This window comes from Emericellopsis atlantica (assembly GCF_019669845.1).
Source record: "Emericellopsis atlantica unplaced genomic scaffold F5Z01scaffold_10, whole genome shotgun sequence".
NCBI classification, from domain to species: domain Eukaryota; kingdom Fungi; phylum Ascomycota; class Sordariomycetes; order Hypocreales; family Bionectriaceae; genus Emericellopsis; species Emericellopsis atlantica.
Window position 1 is genome coordinate 377869 of NW_025764712.1, and position 19103 is coordinate 396971.

A 19103-nucleotide genomic window follows, 5' to 3' on the forward strand; every position below is an offset into this window, starting at 1 on the left:
CCCCGCTCCCTCTCCCCCCCCCGCTCCCTCGGCGGCCCGCCCCCCCCCCCCCCCGCCCCCCGGCGCCCCCCCCCGCCCCCCCCCCCCCCCCCCCCCCCCCCACAAGGGATTGGCAGACCCCTGCTGCCGAACTCTGGACACTGTACAACAGGTATCGGTACTCGCTGCCCGGCGCCAGCCAAGCCAGCAAGCCACCTTCGGGTGGACAAAAAGGACAGAGAAAGGCTTGTCGAACAGTGGGCCCTCGGGAAAGAAGCTCTGTGGAGACGTGGACGACCGACTGCATTGTCCATCGTCACAAGCTCCGACTCAGCGTGATAGTTGCTGCTGGTTTCGCATCGGCAGGCTTCGGCCGCAGAAGCAAACGCACAGAAGACATACGTATAATGTACGCAGCATGAAGCCAAGTCGTTCTGCACCCTTGTTCCGCATGGAACAAGTCTGTGGGCTTTGGCCAGTACACTTTCAAGTTTCAAAGAGCCGCGCAGCTGTACAGTACATAGCGGGCCGGCGGCCGATATGCTTAGAGCCGGTGTTAGCCCAGCCGAGACCCCCTGGCTAGCCACCATAATAAGGACGCTACAGGTGACGGGTGTGGGCGTCTGGGACAAACTGCCGCAATATTGGTGCTCCTTGAAGAAGCTACAATGCTATTCATCAATACGAAAAGGACATTGCGGGCTGTCTGGGCATCGGCCGGTCAGAACATCATGAGGCGGTCGTCGATCGACCCGACGCGCTCGTGCAGAAGGCAAGCAGGATTAGGGTGATGACATGGCGGGCCAGGACGCGGTGATCATCGCCTGGGCACACCCTCAACAAACCAGACGTGCCGCCTGTCAAGGACCCAAGGACGCGATTTTCCTTCTCGCCTGCGTAACGTTCTCGGGACGCTGCCGAAGAGCAGGCTGGAGGTTGGGACGGGACTTGCACAAGACCAACATCTCTCAAGTTTAACTTAGGCTCTTCAGCAACGCAGCCCTACCCGAGGGTGCATTGGGGTCCCAGACTCCCAACGTTCATTTGTCCAGTCTAGCCAGGCGGCCACCCTTGGGGTTGCGTCCAGACTTCAAGAGGGAGCGGCACAATGGGGCTACTGCAGGGCGCACTTTCTCAACTCTACGCTGGAGGCAACTCTGATTTACCGGTGCACGTGAAGGAAATGGATGAAATGGTGTATGAGTCGCGGGCAGACGGACGCCTTCCTTTCCCGCTACCCCCTCCGATGCACAGACGCGCGCGCGGCTGTAGCCAGTGGCGCCCATCTTTTCAAAGACGCGCGCCTGATGTGTGTTCCAGGCAGTCTATTATCGTCCTCCGAACGGCTCTGTGCAGCACTGCAATGTGGCATGGTGGCTCTGAATCCTGATCGCGGATAGCGCGCCCCGACCGACCCCAGATCTCGCATCGGCCGCGGACTATCCGTGAGCACCTACATGAGATTTTATCATTTTGTGCCATCCAGTGGCATGCACCCTGACAAAGACTCCCAGAAAGCCGAAGCCTTGCTTCAACCCCTTGACCGCGGCCGCAAATCGGTCGCTGCAACGTACCATGCCTCGCATTCTGGACGTGAGGAAGACAAAGTGCGCTGATGTTTGCGCCTGCGCCCTCATCAGCGGTCCATATATCCGTACGTACCAAGCAGTCAGTCATGCGATGCGCCAAGTCGTCGAGGAGTCGGCCCAGAGCGCCGATCTCCAGGGTTACATACAGCCCGACAAACCCCTGAACAGCGCGCGCGCGACAGACCTGTCAACGCCGTCCCGCCGAGAGTGCGGATGCAGAGGACTTGTTGACTGCTGAGACCAGGATGGGGTACGACATGCATAGCATGACTGGGAGGAACAATCGCAGATGCGTCCGGCGGAGTAACCGAGAAGGCTTTCTGTGCATCTTCATCCGCAATTACCCTTGACGCGAATCCGCCCCGGCTCGATTTAGATCGGTCGACGGACGTGAGGTTTGGCTTCCAATCTGTCCACGGACGGCTCAGTCTCTCACTCGGCGGTACTTTCATTTACCCGGATGAATTCCAAAAGAGGATAAACTTACTCTGGGGTCTCGTGCACCTAGATGCAAGACGTCTTGGTTGCCATTATTGTTGATGGTGCGCGTCACGGGGGTCTGTCATCCCGCGGCCGAGGCCTGCGTGTCTAGCTTCAAGTCTGGCGCATGACACAAGAGGATGTCCGTCAAACTGGTTTATTCGATTCTAACTCTTATGTACAATTTCTATCAGGGAGTCTGTGTGGCACGGTTGACACAGCGGCCGACGCACGACTGCCCGCCCACCCCTTTCTGTCACCGGATGAAGAAGGCAGCGTCGTCGCCGAGGTCGTCCTCCGCAATCATGTCCTCCTCATCCAAGAGGGCCATCTCCACAAACTGGCGTATCCAAGCCTGCTGTGCTGCGTCCAGCCCGTCGTGCATCATGGCATGGTTACCGTTGTTGATCACACGCATGGCAGGCTGAGGTCGACCTCTTCCTCGACCGCGTTCTGCGCCTCCTCCGCGCCCGCCTCGTCCACGACCACCTCGACCTTGCGCGGCGCCTCGTCCACGTCCTCGACCAGCCGCCACGGGCGCTTGTGGCACAGCAGCCTGAGGTGGTGGTGGTGGTGGCGGTGGACGAGGCGGGTTGTTGGGGTCGTTGCCCAGGCGTAGAACAAGAGGTGCTTCGCGGGCCACGGCCACGGGGCGACCATTCTCGTCGAGGAGCTGCGGCCTCGCAGGCTGGTCTCGACGATCGACGTCTGGCACGCGGATGGGCTGAGGGGCCTCCTCCACAACAGCCTCGTCGTGATTCTCGGCCTGCTGCGGCACGCGGTTGCCTCCAACGAAGCCCAGGCCCACGTCGTCACCATCGCCGCCCTCGAGCTCCCACAGACGCATGTAGCACGAGGTGAACTTGCCGCCGGGCTGCTCGTTGTAGTGCTGGTACGGGTTCCCGGGGGACAGCCAGGCGGAGCACAGATAGCAGAAGTGCGTCTCGCAGCGTGAGCAGATCATGTGGTTGCACCCGTGTGTCTTCTGGGCGGGCGCGCTGCACGTCGGGCAAGGGCTGGTGTGCAGCTGGAGGTATTCGAGCGAGGCCTTCTCCTCCTCGGTGAGTTCCCCGTTATCGCGCCTCGGCGCGCAAAGCACAAACTCGCCGTGCCACGTCTGCATACAGCGGCTGCAAAAGGCCAGACCACAGTCCTCACAGATGGCCAGCCGCTCTGCGCGGTCGTACGTCTTGCTCTTGGCCTGTTCGTCGTCCTGGTCCGACTCTGCGTCCGAGGCGTCCTCATAGTCAAGGCCTGTGGGTTTCTTGTGCTTCTTGGACCGCGCCGCGCCGTTGCACCACTGTCGCGGGCAGTAGATTGTGTTCTTGTCGGATTCGAGCTCTGTCTTGTACTTGAGCATGACGTAGCGCTTCACCGTGTCTTCCGCAAGGCCGATCTGGAGAAGCTCGCTGGGGCTGATGGATGTCTTGAGCTTCTTAGGCCGTTTGGCGTCCATCGCCTGTGTCTCGGAGCGCTCCTTGGCACAGCTGGGCATCAGACAGCGGACTGTGCCTATGCTGCCTTGCTGTATGGCATCATTGTAGAAGTCTTGTAGACACTGCAGGCAGAAGATGTGTCCGCAGTCCAGCATCTTGTGACACTTTGTGCCTTTTTTAGGATCTAGAAAGCAAACGTTAGACTTGTATGAGGAAAGAAAAGGGCGCCTCGCCCAACTCACCTAGACATATACCGCAGTCGAATGTTTCGCGGTCAAAGGCGGCTGCCTTGGACTTGATGTCGTAGTCCAGCACGGCCAGCTTGTGCTGCGCATCGACCTCGAGGGTGCCCTGCTCGCTAATGGCGCCGAAGACATCGTCCGCAGCCCTCTGGACGTGATCAATGTACGTGTACGCGACCATGTCCCGGCCCATGTCCTCCCACAGCCTAGGCCCGTCGCTCTCGAGTGACGCCATGGTCTCTCGCCGCAGCCACTGCGGATCCGTGGAGATATGGACCTCGGGGGGCTTGTCTGAAGGATAGCCGTCCGGCAGCGTGATGCGCAGACGCAGCGCGGGAAGATGCGACACCTGGAGGGAGTCGGCGTCTGCGACGGGGTTGATGACGCCTGTGTCTACATCGTTGCCCGTGGCGGCGGCAGGGAAGGTGACGGTGACAGGTGCGGCGGGCTGCACGGGCAGGTCGATTTCAAATGTGAAGCGGTCCTTGGCCTCATCAGGACGTCTGATTTCCGGGTAGATGGCCTCGAGGGCCTCGAGCTCCGTTGCGCGCAGTTCCTCGTTCTCGTCCATCTTATCGTATGTTTCTTGAAGTGTCCGTCCAGCAGCTTCCACAGCCGGAAGGGCTTGTTTGCTCTTATACTGGGAAGCCTCTGGTCTGTCGCGCGCGCGTCAAGGACCAAAGGCGATGTGGCGAACCGAGACAGACAAAGACCCTCGACCACTCACGGCACGTGGGGTTAGCAGAACACACGTCTGCGACTGAGCTGAAGATGGCACATGGAAGCGATGAATGACCCGGGCGTTCCTAGTGTGTGCAAGCGTTCTGTGAGGGTCTTTGGTGGAAGTCTAGGAATAGGACTCTTCGTGATAGCTACAATGGTGAGTGATGACTCTTGCCGGCGATGGTCGAGGTGGAGGCCAGACAATGGACTAGGAAATAAATCAAGGGTCAGTCAAGGATAGGTGGATTGTGATTGGTCGGTGCGGGATGCGAGGCCCTGGGGGACAGTGAGCGAGTCGCTAACAATGATGGACAGGGGACAAAGGCGCGGTTGAACCCCAATTGTGCCACTGTAATTCATTCACTTCATTGTGCCTCCATATCGTGGGTTTTGTTGTTGATTCTCCAGTTCCCCTCCAACTTTGCGTCATCATCGACCAGCCTGCAGCCAGCCAGCCAGCTGGTCACTTCAAGTTCCTCACAACATTGAACACCGCGCGCTGGCCCATGGACCCTCTCGACCACCTCAAGGCGCACCTACACTGACAATCATCACCACCGCCACCATGTCCTCCTACGACCCTCCTCTGGCGTCCTTGTCCATCAGTCACGTCTACTATGTACGTTCGGACCCCCCTTCCCTGATCTCCAGACAACAAAGAACCCTCTACTAACCACCTACCAGGACCCCAATGACCGCATATCCCTCGTCTGCGCATACCTCGCCCTCCTCCCCCAAGCCCTCTGCGTCGTCTACGCCACCCTGATCCTCACCACCCGCGAAGCCGAGATCCTCCTCACCTTTGCCGGCCAGCTCGCCTGCGAGGCCCTCAACTTTGCCCTCAAGCGACTCATCAAGGAGGAGCGGCCGCCCCGCATCTCGGGCAAGGGCTACGGCATGCCCTCCTCGCACGCTCAATTTGTGGCCTTTTGGAGCGTCAGCGTCACCCTGTTCCTGCTGGTCAGGCACAACCCTCCCAAGGTCATGGGCAAGGTCGAGAGCAGCACGCATCGGCCGTGGAGCGTGGCGGAGCGGGGCTTGGTGGCGCTGGCGGGACTGGTCATGGCGGCGCTCGTGGCGTGGAGTAGGGTCTATCTGGGCTATCACACGGGGCGCCAGGTCGTCGTGGGCTGTGGTGCCGGTGCTGGCTCTGCGGTTGTGTGGTTTGTGTTTGTGGGGTTGCTCAGGAGCGGTGGCTGGCTCAAGTGGGCTCTGGCACACCCTCTGGCTAGGAGGGCGAGGGCGAGGGATCTGATCATGGAGGAAGACATGGTGCAGGCCGGATGGGAGAAGTGGGATGCTCGCCAGCAGGCGGAGCTCAAGGCCAACGGCGACAAGAAGGGCCGGTAGTGTCTGGCGGTAGATGTGGCATGCGAGGCGGAGATACCCTGGATAGAGCTTGGAATCAAGACAATGTCACCGTGGCCAGTCAACAAAATTCATACACGTGAGTGTTTCTACCTTTTTGACGTAAAATGACTGTGGATATATATAAACTTGGACCATGACAAGGAAGAAAAGAAAACTGTCCGTGTGACTGTGAGCACTGGTGACGCCCAACGGCGAACCAAAAACATAAAAAAAAGGGAAAAGAAAAGAAAGAAAGATCCGTTCAATCGTATTCAAATCCACTCCGGCCGACCATCATCGCTTCCCTTTGCGAGCTCCGGGCTTGCGCCAAAAGGCATGCTCCTCTCCGATCCCACACCATGAAAGCCAACGCCCTTGGGGCTCACGAGCCTGGTCTTGGCCGGCTGTCTGGTCGGCGAATACACTGAAGGGGCCAGTTGGACAGGCGCGTCTACGGATACGGGCGTCTGCGCCGGCACCTCTGGGAGCTCCTTGTTCAGCGAGGCACTGGAGATGCTCTCCTGCTTGGCGTGGTGAGGGATCCGTGGCACTGCGGTGGCAGCGGGAGCCGGCGTATCCGTCCTCTTCAGGGCCGCCACGGGCGGGACCAAGAGGGGAGACGTGGGCCTTGTATTGTCCTGTGCGTGTGCATCTGCCTTTGACGGTCGTCGACAATCGTTCACGTTGGATAAGCGCAGGCCGATCTGCAGTGTGGCCGTAGAGCAGAAAGAGGATGACCGGTTGTGGGAGAGCCCGGCTGGAGCATGGAAAAGGGGTGGGGGGACGAGAAAGTTGTCGTTTGGCAGCGCGGAGGCAGCCTGGGAGGACTCGCGCGTATATGTCGTCGAGGGGAGCAGAACTTCCTCCCGCGGCTGGTCTGCAGACTCGTGCGCAGCAAGAGACAAAGCGGATGAGGCGCGAAGGGAGTGCTCGGCGGAAGAACCCCGACTCATGAGACCTTTGACGGGCATGGCGAAGAAGCGGCTGATGGTCGACTCGTGCCGTCCTCCATGTCCATACGATGTGGAAGCAAACGGCTGGTTCAGTGTCGTGACTCTGCCGTCACCGTTCGAGTACGTTGAGGAAGATGTTTGGGGACGGTCGTCGTGGTCAAAGGCATAGCCGAGCTTGTTCGAACCCAAGACATTGTCGCCCTTTTCCGGGAGGTCAGTGCGTTGAGCAAACGGCTGTGTGAGCCTGCGCCCTCCGCGGAGGAATAGATACAACCCGCCTGTCAAGAGGCCTGACAGGTTCGCGACAATGGACGAGACTGTTGAGAGCTCGGTCGGGTCGTTGTCGAGGGAGTTGGGATCGGCCAAGGTGATGCTGAAAAAGAAGGGCGTCAACAAGGCCTGTTGAGTGTCAGCATATTATTCCATCATCGCTGCCGCCAGGTGCCTGGGGCTTACGTTGGAGATTGCGGCAATGGCCATGTAGTAGACCATGTGCGAAGCTGCCGTTCTGTCCATGCTGGGCGTTTTGTCCGAGTAGCGCAGCCGCAGCAAGACGACGCATGTCGTGATAAGCAGCGTGCTAGCTATGGCGACAAACAGGCCCAAGCAGACGGGCCGCCATGCTTGCGTGAACCAGAACAGGGAGGCGAAGCACAGCGCGGGAGGTTTGAGAGAAAGCGTCACGCCCCATAGCGCGAACAGCCCAGCTGCGATGATCACTATGCAGAGGGGGACGTTCCATGCCCGTGGAGACGGGAAGGGTTTCGGCAGCACTGATCGGATTGTCGTTTCGAGTCCCAAGATGAGCTGAGTGAAGGGGACCAGGAAGGTGGCTGGAAGTGGTCAGTCAGCGAGTGGCCACCCGTGTTCCGCTGGGATCGAACGTACCAGGCATCATCGTCTGGGACAAGGCGACGCAGTTGTCGAGCCTGAGCGCAGCGAGGCCTTGCGCCTGCGCCGTCGCAAAGATGATTCCCTGGGCGATGATGCTTAAACACAGGACGAATGGGTAGACCTGGGGCGCGCCAACGTGTCGCCACCTGGCGTCACTTTTTGTTGTCAGCGGCTGTTCTACCTTGTACCAGAGCGCCATCCCTCCCTCATACCTGATCTTGAAGGCCTGATCCCTCCTTTTCGCGGCCAGGTAGCAGTCCCATACGATGCAGGCCAAGGTCACGGCCGCGGCCACGACGTTGAAACTCGCCAGCGTGATGATTGACGTCCGTATCGATTTGATGGACGAGAACTGCAGGTCCTCGATGATGCCGGTCGTATTGCCCGCCGCCGCCGCGGCTGCGGCCTCCTGGGCGGCTCGTGATACCAACGTGGAGGAGGAGGCGACACCCTCGGCCAGGACACTGGCCACGGCAGCCTGTCTCGCGGCCCATTGCGTGGCCATTCCAAGGCAAAGTACAGTCTTTGTAGAGTTGAGAATAGCAAGCCCCTTTGCAGGCACCGGGCCCAGATAGTCAACAAGATTAAGCCGTCATAAAGATACTGCGAAGCCAGCTTCGATAGAGAAACAGAAAAGGAGTTGATCACAGGAGCAAACGCCAATAATACCAGCGACACAATGGGAGGAAGAAGGATGGGAGAGAGAGGGGAAACGTTGGGGCCGGAACCCATCGATGACTTGACCATCCGCTTCGAAACGATCTCTGGCCAAGCTCGTCACACACACACAGGGGGGCCACACGGACGATAGCGTGGAACGCCCTCATGGACAGGAAGAGAGAAAAGGGTCCCTGACCGGGGAAGCCTCGCGCGGAAACACCGTGGCCCCCTTTGCCAAGGCCCAAGACCTGACCAAGAGGGCGCAGACCGGGGCGGCAGTTGACACAGTGGGTTGGAGGGCGAGATATCGGCTAGGTGAAGACCCGATGCCTCTTGAAAAATATTAGATAAGATGTAGTTGGTCGCAACGGCGCGCTCGTCTCGGGTTCTAGGGGTAGTATGTATGCTGCATGCATGCAGTCTTGTGGGCATGGACTATTTTGGTGCCATCTGCCCTGAACCGAACGAAAGGTTTCGCTCTCTTTTGCACTCTGTGCGTTGACGGTAGAGTAGCGTATCGCCTCATGTCCTCTGAGCATATTCACGACTGCTCAATGGTGTTCTTCACGCAAAGCTGAGTCTCCAACGTGAAGGCAAGCCGCAACCGTGCCTGGTGATGGAGGCTTGCTTGCATGGACGACCGTCATGGATGAGCCTCTGGCCGGCGAGTCGATGCATGCGCGGCCGCCACCAAAGTGCAGGTGGCGGGTTGGTTCGAGATGCTGAAGCAGACTTGTTACGCGGATGAGTTTCAGGATCGCGACTGGACGTTCGAGAAGCAGCGCAACTGGGGAGATGCGGGCTTTTCCTAATTGGGTCTAGCATATCTCTCAGCCCTGGCCGGGCGGGGCTGACGGAGCGGGAGCGGAGCCGGACGCCATGTGCCTACCCTATACCGGACGCGCAATGCACCAACGCCGATCCGTCGCGTCGGGATTCAGCTTCAGCGCGTGGAATTTCCTCTGCGCCCCTTTCCACGGAAACACATCCATCACCGGTCCATCGAATCCACGTCCGCAATCATGGCCGACCTACCCCCCGACCTGTTCGACCAGACAACAATCATCTCCCTCCTCTCAACGCTGGCCATTGTGCTCGCCGCCTACCTCACCTCGTGCGCCGTGCTGCCGTCGAAAACCACGGGCCTCGTACGCTTCTTCTTCATCTGGCATCTCGCGGACGCCCTGTGCCACTTTATCCTCGAGGGCAGCTTCCTCTACCACTGTTTCTTCTCGCACGCACCCGCCCTCGACGCTGCGGAGGACTGGTTCCCGACGCCATTCAACTTTTTGGGATGGGGTGCCGAGAGGGTCTATGGCGCCCAGGCCGGCGGTGACAATCCCTTTGCGCAGCTGTGGATGGTCTATGCGCGCGCGGATAAGAGGTGGGCCGGCGTCGACCTGGGTGTCGTAAGCTTGGAGCTGCTCACCGTGTTCTTCGACGGACCCCTGGCCCTATATATCTGCTACTGCCTCGCCAGGAAGGACCCCAAAGCCAGCATCTGGATGATCGTCCTCGCCACCTGCGAGCTGTACGGCGGCTTCATGACCTTTTGCCCGGAGTGGTTGATTGGCAGCCTCAACTTGGACACGAGCAACTTTATGTACATGTGGGTGTACTTGTTCTTCTTCAACACGCTTTGGGTCTGGATCCCGCTGTACATCATCTACTGGGCGGTGGGAGACATTTCTGGGGCGCTGAGGGCACGCCAGGTCAGGAAGGACGTATAGCCGGGGGTGATGGAACCGTCAGGTTCCTGCTTGTCAAAGGCTCTTGTGTCATAGACCATGTGTTATGTCAACATGGACTACTGATAGTCTCAGAAAAGACCAAAGGCCTCACAAGGTACATCAAGCAAATCACAGGAGCCACAAAGGAGTGTTGTCAAGGAGCCACAAAGGAGTGTTGTCAAAATTGTTGATTACAAAAGGACTATTGAAGGGGTATTTATCGGGTCATGCTGATCCATCTGAATCATCGTTGCTCATCCTCCCAGAGTCCCCACGACGTTCCTCAAAAGTGCTCATGCGCAGGCACCAACAGCTTAGATCTGCTGCTTGTGGGCCTCGGCCTTGCCAGAGTGCTTCTGCTCCTCGGCCTTGTCGCCAACGGCATCCTTGGCGGCAGAGGCACGGGTGCCGATGGACTGGTTCGAGTCCTTGGCAACGTCCTGAGCATCATGTCAGTCGATGAATCTCCAACAAAGAGATTGGGCCGGTTTCTACCTTGTTAGCTTCCTTGGAAGTACCACGGAGGCCCTCTTGGACAGTCTCGGAGGCACTCTGCACACGGTAGGTCAGTCTCTGTCGTGATGCTTGCGTGTGTACGTGCGCTGGGGACGACTCTTACGTTAACGGCGTTCTTGACAGACTCCACTGCAAGGCTGTTAGCAACGATCAACTCATCAAGGAATGATGAAGACATACTTGTGATTTATGATGGTTGTTTGGGAAAAGTTGTGTTGTGTATTGGTGTTGTGTGGTTGGTAGGTGGGTTGATAGAAGGCAAAGGGGAAGGCTAGAAAGAACCGGGAGAGACCAGACTTTATACCCTCTCAGACCGGCAATGAATGCTTACTAGCGGAAACAGCATCCAGAAATCCATCTACCTACATGTGACGATTGTTCTGCACAATGGTGAATGTCGTTTGCTGGGTGTCGTCATCGAGCAGAGCAGCTTTCTCGATGCCGCCGCCTAGATGATAGTGGGGCAGCTCGATCGGCCTGGAAGGCTGGAACGCGTCGCAACGCGTTGTGAGAAGTGCACCCTTGCAGGATCCAGCGGGGCTCATCGTTCACTTGCTGCTTGCTCCAGCTCTACGTACTGAGGCAAAGCACAGCATCGAATGAGAACGGCTCCATTCAGCATGCTTGTTACTTGGCCTCTCTGTGCGACATAGCACCCCGACATGTGATCACCAATCTGTGTGCTAGTAGTTGAAGACGTATTCTTCTGACGTCAGAAAGGCTCGCCTCAGTTTGCCACGCATGGACAATCTATGACAGCCGCAACGGTACCAGCATGGGCATTCTCGATCATGAGAGCAATGCGCATGCGCCACACCTGGCTTGTACCTTGGAATCCTGACTTTGCGCCAGCAATCCAGTTTCAATGTGGGGTCGCCTCGGGAATACGTCGATCACCGCGGGCGCCAACGATGACGGAAGGAGGGGTAATAATTCAGCAACCTGAGGGGTCTGCCAGAAAAAGGAGTACTAGCTGTGATAACAGCACATTAATTGTAAAGCACGGTGCTTTTAGCTGGGCAAAAGCTTAACATAGACTGTTAGTAAGAAATGAGTAGACTAGTAGCCATCAGACCTCTATACAGTCTTTTCTTGAGACCACCACCACTGAAGCCGAGAGCCAAGTCCAGACGCTACGTTGCCTTGTTAGGCCATTTGCCCTTCGTCTGTCGTGCGACCTGAAGCCACCGCAGAGCTGTGGCGGCTGTGAGGACCAGTTTGTCCGTAAACACTCGATTTCCCATCGAGATGGTACGGACCATTGACTCCGGGGTGACAACAACACCAGGGATGTTGTACCTTGTGTGACGTTGGTCTTTCGAATGCCCCATACGATTATGGAAAGGAATGACGTAGAAATTAGACCCTTGAGCCGACTTTGAGCGTGCGTCTCGGATACACAACGGCGACGATGATCCGGGGCATACATCAGAGCAGAGCTGAGCTGACTCAGCTGGAGTGTTGCAAGACGACGTGGAGCGTCGGATACCCTGTTTACCCTACTGCTCTCAAAGGCTGATGGCACAACGGCCAGAAGACCATTCTACAGAATAGACTGCTTGAGTAACAGACATGTCACGATTGACTGCCCAACGACTGCCTGAAATACGTATGTCGTGTTCTACCAACGTCCATCACGGGTGGCAAATCGGTAAGTCAAATCCGGGAGTCCACAGGAAAAAAGGTCACACCACCTGTTCTAGGAAGTCAACCTCATTTAATCCCGGGGTTCTGGCGTTGAGGCCACCGTCATGAAGAATTGCAAGACCGTTTGGTAGCTGGCTGCTGATGCTGATGTGAAGCCTCAAATTGGGGCCGCAATTTCCCAAGTGTAGACCCACATCCAACTTGCTAAGATACATGTGGCCTGATGCTCACGACGACTTCCCATCCACATCTTTTACAAGTGGACGGACACAGACTTTGCCGCCCAACGACTCTGTACACAGGCGCAGTCGCCAGACATGGAGCGCCTATCGCCTCTTGGAGCCATGTGAACCTCACTTGGACTCATCCCATCACCTTCACGGCCCCAACCGCGGCGCTTCCGTCGTGGGGACAATAGTTAGCGGGACCAATCCTTCTGCCTACCTGAGCGGTAACGCACGGTCCAAATTCTCTGCGATACATGCGAATACTTCACATACAGCGAAGCTTTCACAGCACTTATCCGACTGGAGATCGGAGCCCCCTAGGTCAATGTCCGCCACCCCTCATCTCCCGAACGAGGTCCTGGCCCAGATCTTTGGCTACTTCGAGTGTACCCTGCCGGTGAAAGAATGGTGGATGAACGAAGTCGATGTGTCGCCCGTCGCAACCTTGAAGTCTCTCTGCCTGACTTGTCGAGCGTTCCGCCATGTGGCCCAGCCTCTCCTCTTTCGCAATGTCATCATCTGGGGTCGAAAGGACGAGGCAACGCTGTTTGTCAAGTTGATGAAAGCTCTGATTGGACGCCCCGGCCTTGGACACCATGTTCGCACATTCTCCTTCGGCTGGTACGACGAGTATGAGGCTCGCAATGCGGGCTTGAGCTGGCCAGATGTCTTTGATTGTATGGACCATAAGCTGGACCTCCCGCCTCGATTCAAAGCCGCGATGAGATCATGTTGCCATGAGGCGAGTGGACCTGATGCTGCGGCGGCAGCCATGGTCTTTATGCCAAACTTGCAGTTGGTCGACATAATGGCACTTTCAGATGACGATCTCCTGTCTGGGATGCTGAGCGGGCGCCCCGATGGCGTCTGGCCCCCATCCGGGGGTGACAGTATGCAGCACCAAGAAGCGCTGGATGGGACATCTGCAAAGAAAGGATATGCTAACTTTGGCCTGCCACTATTGAAGGAAATACGCATCCAGCATCCGGGCAATGAAATGTCCACTGACATCTTGGACGTCGAAGGGGCCCTGCTCCATCCCGGCGTGGAGACTGTCCGAACCGTTGGAATACACTGGACAGCCGACAACTGTACGAGAGACTGGTGCCGGGATGGCAAGTCGACCATAAGAACACTTGAACTACGAGAGTGTATCATCGACGACGAGGGGTTGGAGAACATGTTCCAGCAATGTCCGGCGTTGGAGAGCCTGTCCATTCAACTGGGGGACGCACGACGCGCGTTTGGCATTGGCGAGGATGAATGGTACTTTGATCTGAGGAAGATTGCCAACGTACTCCAGAAGCATGGATCGTCTCTGAGGACGCTCAATTTCCACACGCAAAACTCTGAGGATGTGGTCGGTGGACATGGTGGTCAGGCGCTGCGAGATCTGACAGGCCTGAGGCATCTCGCATTTGACAAGAAAGACTTTATGGGAAGCATGATGCAGGGTGATACGGAGCCCTTTCTCAAAGACATACTCCCGCCCAACCTCGAGACCCTCTACTTGCATTACGACGACATGTACAATCCCTCTTCGTACGCGACAGCGGCCAGGCACAAGGCCATGGAGCAAGAACTACACTTTGTCATTACTTGTGGACAGTTCCCAAATTTGCGAGAAATCAAACTCGAGCAGCACCTGCACGACAATGCACCCTTTGAGTATAGCATCATGGGTTGGACATGCAAAGTGTTCACGGAGGACTTGTGGCACAGACCTGTCTCGACAGGCTGCGCGCGCACAATCATAGCTCTCACGCGCGAGCATCAGCGTCAAGATATCGCGGCAAGCGCTGGCACGGGTGTTGGGTTTGTGTCAAATAGCCACGAGTTGGCCGGGTGAACACAAAGCGCTCCCCTAGCACCTTGGGTTATAATTATATCGTGACTGAAGGATTGTTCGTATGCTGAAGCTTCTCTTCTGAGCTCTGCCAGTCGAGTGGATGATGTGCTTTATTATGAACGCCCATGCCCATAACAGGCCAGCTATCGTTCGTACAGCTAATAGTTAGTATCTATTCAGTCGAATTCAGGGGTCTCACGACCTGAAACTATCAATTGCTGTGCCTCAGGACTCAGGAGGGGTGGGCCCTGTTATACCTATAATTCAACAGATGATTGACCACCTGTGCTGCACTGGGGGTATTTTCAGCTTGGAGCTTCTGTTGGGATAATCAATCACTCGACCGTTGTGTGGTTAATTGCCTGGTCATTTAATATCTGTCAAGTTCAGTGGCTGAGCTTCGCTCGTCTCGTCTTTCCGTTGCTCACCGGCTGAATCGTATCCCCACCACCACATCAGGACACTCTCGCTCGCTGCCCCTCCATCTACTTACACCTCGCGCACCACCTTGACACCAGGCCTCTCGAAACCGTCGCCAGTCGCCGTTCATCATGTCGTCTCGACCACAGCTCTCGGCCTTCACGCGCGGCCTCTCGGCCCTCTCGCAAAGCCAGAGTGCCGATGGCGCCAACTCGCCCGCTGAGCAGCGCGACGACGCGAAGCGCAACTTCCTCAAGACGATGCGGCCGCTCCCGACGCAGCACTACTGGCACGTCTACTTTGACCGGTGCGTCGCCCTATCAATATGACTATGGAAGATGGGAGAGAACGGCATGCTGATCGTACAAAGCCAGAACAAGGAGGCCGCCGCCGATGGCCAGGAGTACAACGCCGAGCTCGAGCAACTCGGCTCCCAGATCGAGTCCGTCCAGGACTTTTGGCGTTACAACAACAACACACCCGTCGACATGATCAAGATGCGCGAGAGCATCTACCTCTTCAAGTCTGGATTCCGACCGGTGTGGGAAGACCGCCGAAACCTCAACGGTGGAAGTTGGACCTTCCGCGTGCCCAAGGCCAGCGGGCCCGATGTCTGGACGCGCGTCCAGCTGCTGGCCATTGGAGAGGTGCTTGAGGCGGCATTGGACAAAGGTAAACCTTGTTGCACAATTCGAGCTTCAACAATCACTAACTTGGATACAGATGACCAGCTGTGCGGCGTCGGCCTGTCCGTCCGCTTCAACTCCCACCTCATCTCCATCTGGCACCGCGATTCGTCCAAGCAGAACTCGATTGACGGCATCTTTGCCTGTGTGATGGAGCAGCTCCCGGAGGAGCTCAGGCCCAAGGAGGACGGGTGTTTCTACAAGAAGCATGCGGACCACCCTGGGTTCAACCCGCCGCCCGAGCTCAGGGCCGTGCTGGATTCACAGCGCAGGGCGGCCGAGCAAAAGGCGGCCGGCGGCGATGATGCGGACGAGAATGTGCCGGCGGCGGAGGGCCAGCCGGAGGTCAAGGTGGACTCGATGCAATGATTTACGAAGATATGACACTCTGCGGAGATATGACTGCATTACGGGCGTTAGGGCACCCATTTTGGACGATTCCATCTTGGAAGATCAATCATGAATAGACACGAGCAGCTTCCCTGTCGAGAAAGAACCTCGTCATCGTGTGTGCCGACAACTTGGATATCGACACTCGAGAGGCCGCAGAGCGTGCTGATTGCATGCAACTCGTAATGTTCATTATCGTACGCCTCTGGTCCAGATCCCCAATAACGCCATGCGCCTTTCTCTCCCTGTGAAGAACCAAAACCATGGCCCCTTCACCGCCACACGCCAGCGCTCTTCATCACCCCGTCGAACTCTGTGACGCCGACGCCCCTCGAGACCCCGGCGCCTCCGTTGGCCTCGAGGATCATGTCCTTCAACACCTCCTCGTCGACGTCTTCCTTCAGAACAGCCGCCACTCTCTTGAGGTGTGCCAGTGTGATGGGCCCCTCACTCCCGTTCGTGAACAATCGAAACGCTTCGTCGACCTGCTGCTGGTGCGCGGCGTCATTGTCGGCCGACTCGCGGGCGTGAAACTTGAGCGCGCATATGGCGAAGAAGGGTTCGTAGGTGGCGTAGCCGTCCGAGTCGGGATCGAGGATCGAGTGGAAGTCTTTCAGCTCGGCTTGGTCCGAGGGAGGAATGCCGAGGGCGCTGGACAAGGGATTCACGGTCAGCATCTTCCCGTCGTGGCCACTGAGGATGCACGTACATGAGCGCTGACTTGACGTCTTCAATTGGCAGGACGCCATTCTTCTCCCCATCCATGGGTTCGGAAAAGAGGCCAAAGGCTTCCTTGATCTCACCCTCTTCCTGGGCCGAGATGTTGTGCTCTTTGGCGAGTTTCGAGCGTGGGGCCGCCTTGGGCTGGGCGGACGCGCCCGCGGCAGCTTTGCGCTGACGAGGCTGTCTCATTGTGTTAGCGTTCCGCTCGATGCATGGTATAGAGGTAGCTGAGCTTACCATTGACTCTGGGAAAACGTTGTAGAGTGCATTCGACAAGACCAGACTCGAGCACGCGGCTCCAGACCCGCGACAATGACGGTTACAGTGTCGCGTGCGGCGCATGATGTGAATGGCACTGTACGCCGCGAGTGACTGGAGCCGCCCCACCCACTACTTGTTGCACCAAAATTTCGCGTCGGTTTTCTCTTCTTGCTTCCTCCTCCTCTTCAACATCTCATTTACCACAACGACCAGACGTGCCACGATTTTGACGCAGCACAGGTGATCAATCATCACCCACGCGTAGTATGCTGTCTGTCTCGTGCGCAAGTTGGCTCTGGAATGGACAGCCAATTCGGCCGACCCTGAGAAAGGACAACAAAGTACAACCCAATCGCTTCTACAAATGCTAGAGCTTGCCGCCTCCTTTTCCCCAGAGCGAGCAAGTGTGGACAATGAAGCAAGATCAATAGCAGGCCAGATGAGACATCCAAGGACATCTTGGTGCGGTCTGGCTTCCGTGGCTCGCCTGCGGTGTCTGTCCATGACAGGCACCATCGCGGTCCACGGAGACATTTTGAAACTTGCATCATTCGGTTGTGACACCATGAGACGATTCCTGCCCTGGTGCAGTTCAACGATCATGTCACGTAGCGAGTCGTCACCAGTGGCAATTCCACGACAATAATGTGACATTGTATATGTACGGCTACCATTAGATCTTGGACTCTCCAGGCCTGCGAGGATCAGTCCTGCCTGCTCTTCTGGGAGACCCATGGGAAAGAAGATTACTGTTCTCACTTGAAGTTGTTCTTCATCTCCCTCAGCTTGGCCATCACCTTCACCGGCTCCTTCTCGCCTGTGGCCTGCTGGATGACAGGGTCCTGTGACGGGTCAGCACGCAGTCGGTAGACTAGAGCAAATAAATCTTACCTCGAGTCTCATAAAGACGTTGTGGAGCTGTTCAATCGTCAGATCTGCGCCATGATGGAGTGGCACAGGGCAACTTACCTTCTCGTCCTTGATGGTGAATTTGCCGGTGGTCACCTGATTCTCCTCGGCAAACTTCTCAACCTTCTTCACAGGCTCACTCTGCAGAACCGAGACGGCAAATTTGATGTTGGCCTTTGTATACTCGTGACCAGGCTAGACATGTCAGCATACGGACGGGTGCCATGAAATGCAAAGACTGACGTAGACAATGGTTTCATCTGGCAGAGAGGCGAGTCGCTCATTCAGAGCCTTGTGCATCTCCTCAGCGTTGCCCTCAAAGAACCGGCCGCATCCTGTGATGATGATTAGCCGGTGCTCGCACGTCCCCGCCAGCTAGGCCAGACACATACCGCCAATGAAGAGCGTATCGCCGGTGAACACGGCCTTCTCGTCTCCGTCCCTCATGTACCAGCAGATGCTGTCCTGGGTGTGGCACGGCGTATGCACCGCCTCAACGTGGATGTCGCCAATCTTGAAGGTGGACTGGTGGCTCGGCGTCTCGGAAACGCCTTCGCAGTCCTTGCCTCCAATGATAGTGAGCTTTGGTGTCTTGAGCTCCTCGAGCTTTGTGTGTGTTAGCCTCGAATTCGATGCCCGTCTGCGGTGTCTTACCAGCTTCTTGTTACCGCCAGAGTGGTCCCAGTGGCTACAGCCGTTAACTCTCGCTCAAACTCCAGCCCGCGGTCGAGGATTGTTCTTACTGATGGGTATTCACAATGGCTTTGAGGTTGATCTTGCCGCCCTCGATGGCCTCCTTGAGCACCGGTGCAACCCTATAGTCGTTAGCATCATCCCGTTGGTGCGTACCGAGGGGCGTCGTACTCTGGTGGGTTGGCAGGGTCAATGATGACAGCATCCTTGCTCTTGTCGTCGACAACCAGATATGCGTAATTGTTGCTACTCCCCACCCCTATTCACGCTGAGTGAGTCCCAAGTTCAGAAGTGAGGTGTAGCGGCTTACACATAGGAATGCTCTGGATATGCATAGCACGAGTGTTGGGCTGCCTATGTGTTAGCGTGTACGTCGTCGTGATGCTGCCCACAGACGAACCGATCGCGTGTAGGTCTTCACAGAGGTGTTGAGTAGTGTTCGGACTGGTGAGAAGCGATTCATTGCTTGCAAGGATACTCTATGCCTTCAAACACCAGGTGGATTGGTCATGATGATGCTCCTGCATCTAACGCGGGTGAGCGGAGATGCGCGTGCACGTGACATCCTAGATCATCAACTCCGTGAACATTACATCATAACGTCCGGCGAGTTCAGTTTTCAATCATTGCCAATTGTCGCTCGTTTGCAGGATCAAAGGGTGGCTGGGCCTGCATAATCGCCAAAAGGTGACTCGGTAGGGCGTATCTGCCTAGGGTCACTTCGACAACACAGGGCTTCTCACATG

At 56.9% G+C, this 19103-nt stretch overlaps 9 protein-coding genes across 9 annotated transcripts; 4 read left to right on the top strand and 5 right to left on the bottom strand.

The window, feature by feature from the left end:
* Nucleotides 1–1980: 1980 nt before the first annotated feature.
* On the bottom strand, nt 1981–4755 carry F5Z01DRAFT_48383 (RWD domain-containing protein). The gene is made up of 2 exons (XM_046260104.1): nt 3727–4755; nt 1981–3668 (listed from the first exon to the last, which is right to left on the bottom strand). The coding sequence occupies exons 1-2, from the start codon at nt 4295–4297 to the stop codon at nt 2305–2307; spliced, it is 1935 nt and encodes a 644-aa protein (XP_046119240.1). The 5' UTR covers nt 4298–4755; the 3' UTR covers nt 1981–2304.
* Nucleotides 4756–5014: 259 nt separating this feature from the next.
* On the top strand, nt 5015–5799 carry F5Z01DRAFT_635599 (uncharacterized protein; the record flags this gene model as incomplete). Its single annotated transcript, XM_046262161.1, has 2 exons — nt 5015–5068; nt 5134–5799. The coding sequence occupies 2 exons, from the start codon at nt 5015–5017 to the stop codon at nt 5797–5799; spliced, it is 720 nt and encodes a 239-aa protein (XP_046119241.1).
* Nucleotides 5800–5935: 136 nt separating this feature from the next.
* Nucleotides 5936–8287, bottom strand: F5Z01DRAFT_48356 (uncharacterized protein). Its single transcript, XM_046260102.1, has 4 exons — nt 7859–8287; nt 7641–7801; nt 7209–7585; nt 5936–7151 (listed from the first exon to the last, which is right to left on the bottom strand). The coding sequence occupies exons 1-4, from the start codon at nt 8149–8151 to the stop codon at nt 6072–6074; spliced, it is 1911 nt and encodes a 636-aa protein (XP_046119242.1). The 5' UTR covers nt 8152–8287; the 3' UTR covers nt 5936–6071.
* Nucleotides 8288–9109: 822 nt separating this feature from the next.
* On the top strand, nt 9110–10218 carry F5Z01DRAFT_652786 (Emopamil-binding protein). The gene has a single exon (XM_046263302.1). It carries the CDS (start codon nt 9329–9331, stop codon nt 10034–10036), a length of 708 nt encoding a protein of 235 aa, XP_046119243.1. The 5' UTR covers nt 9110–9328; the 3' UTR covers nt 10037–10218.
* Nucleotides 10170–10839, bottom strand: F5Z01DRAFT_652787 (glucose-repressible protein Grg1). Its single transcript, XM_046263303.1, has 4 exons — nt 10733–10839; nt 10656–10681; nt 10532–10588; nt 10170–10476 (listed from the first exon to the last, which is right to left on the bottom strand). Coding segments are annotated over exons 1-4 (210 nt in total). The 5' UTR covers nt 10734–10839; the 3' UTR covers nt 10170–10350.
* A 1912-nt stretch (nt 10840–12751) lies between these two features.
* On the top strand, nt 12752–14275 carry F5Z01DRAFT_673272 (uncharacterized protein; the record flags this gene model as incomplete). Its single annotated transcript, XM_046264922.1, has 1 exon — nt 12752–14275. One exon carries the CDS (start codon nt 12752–12754, stop codon nt 14273–14275), a length of 1524 nt encoding a protein of 507 aa, XP_046119245.1.
* A 109-nt stretch (nt 14276–14384) lies between these two features.
* F5Z01DRAFT_48592 (translation initiation factor eIF 4e-like domain-containing protein) lies at nt 14385–15892 on the top strand. The gene is made up of 3 exons (XM_046260118.1): nt 14385–15002; nt 15066–15367; nt 15419–15892. The coding sequence occupies exons 1-3, from the start codon at nt 14827–14829 to the stop codon at nt 15748–15750; spliced, it is 810 nt and encodes a 269-aa protein (XP_046119246.1). The 5' UTR covers nt 14385–14826; the 3' UTR covers nt 15751–15892.
* Nucleotides 15893–16043: 151 nt separating this feature from the next.
* F5Z01DRAFT_673274 (calmodulin) lies at nt 16044–16683 on the bottom strand (the record flags this gene model as incomplete). The annotated part of the gene is made up of 2 exons (XM_046264923.1): nt 16044–16422; nt 16481–16683. The coding sequence occupies 2 exons, from the start codon at nt 16681–16683 to the stop codon at nt 16044–16046; spliced, it is 582 nt and encodes a 193-aa protein (XP_046119247.1).
* A 745-nt stretch (nt 16684–17428) lies between these two features.
* Nucleotides 17429–18850, bottom strand: F5Z01DRAFT_735887 (hydroxyacylglutathione hydrolase; the record flags this gene model as incomplete). Its single annotated transcript, XM_046266777.1, has 10 exons — nt 18758–18850; nt 18668–18707; nt 18529–18616; nt 18408–18479; nt 18319–18352; nt 18057–18270; nt 17908–17999; nt 17647–17859; nt 17515–17597; nt 17429–17450 (listed from the first exon to the last, which is right to left on the bottom strand). Exons 1-10 carry the CDS (start codon nt 18818–18820, stop codon nt 17429–17431), a joined length of 921 nt encoding a protein of 306 aa, XP_046119248.1. The 5' UTR covers nt 18821–18850.
* Nucleotides 18851–19103: the final 253 nt, after the last annotated feature.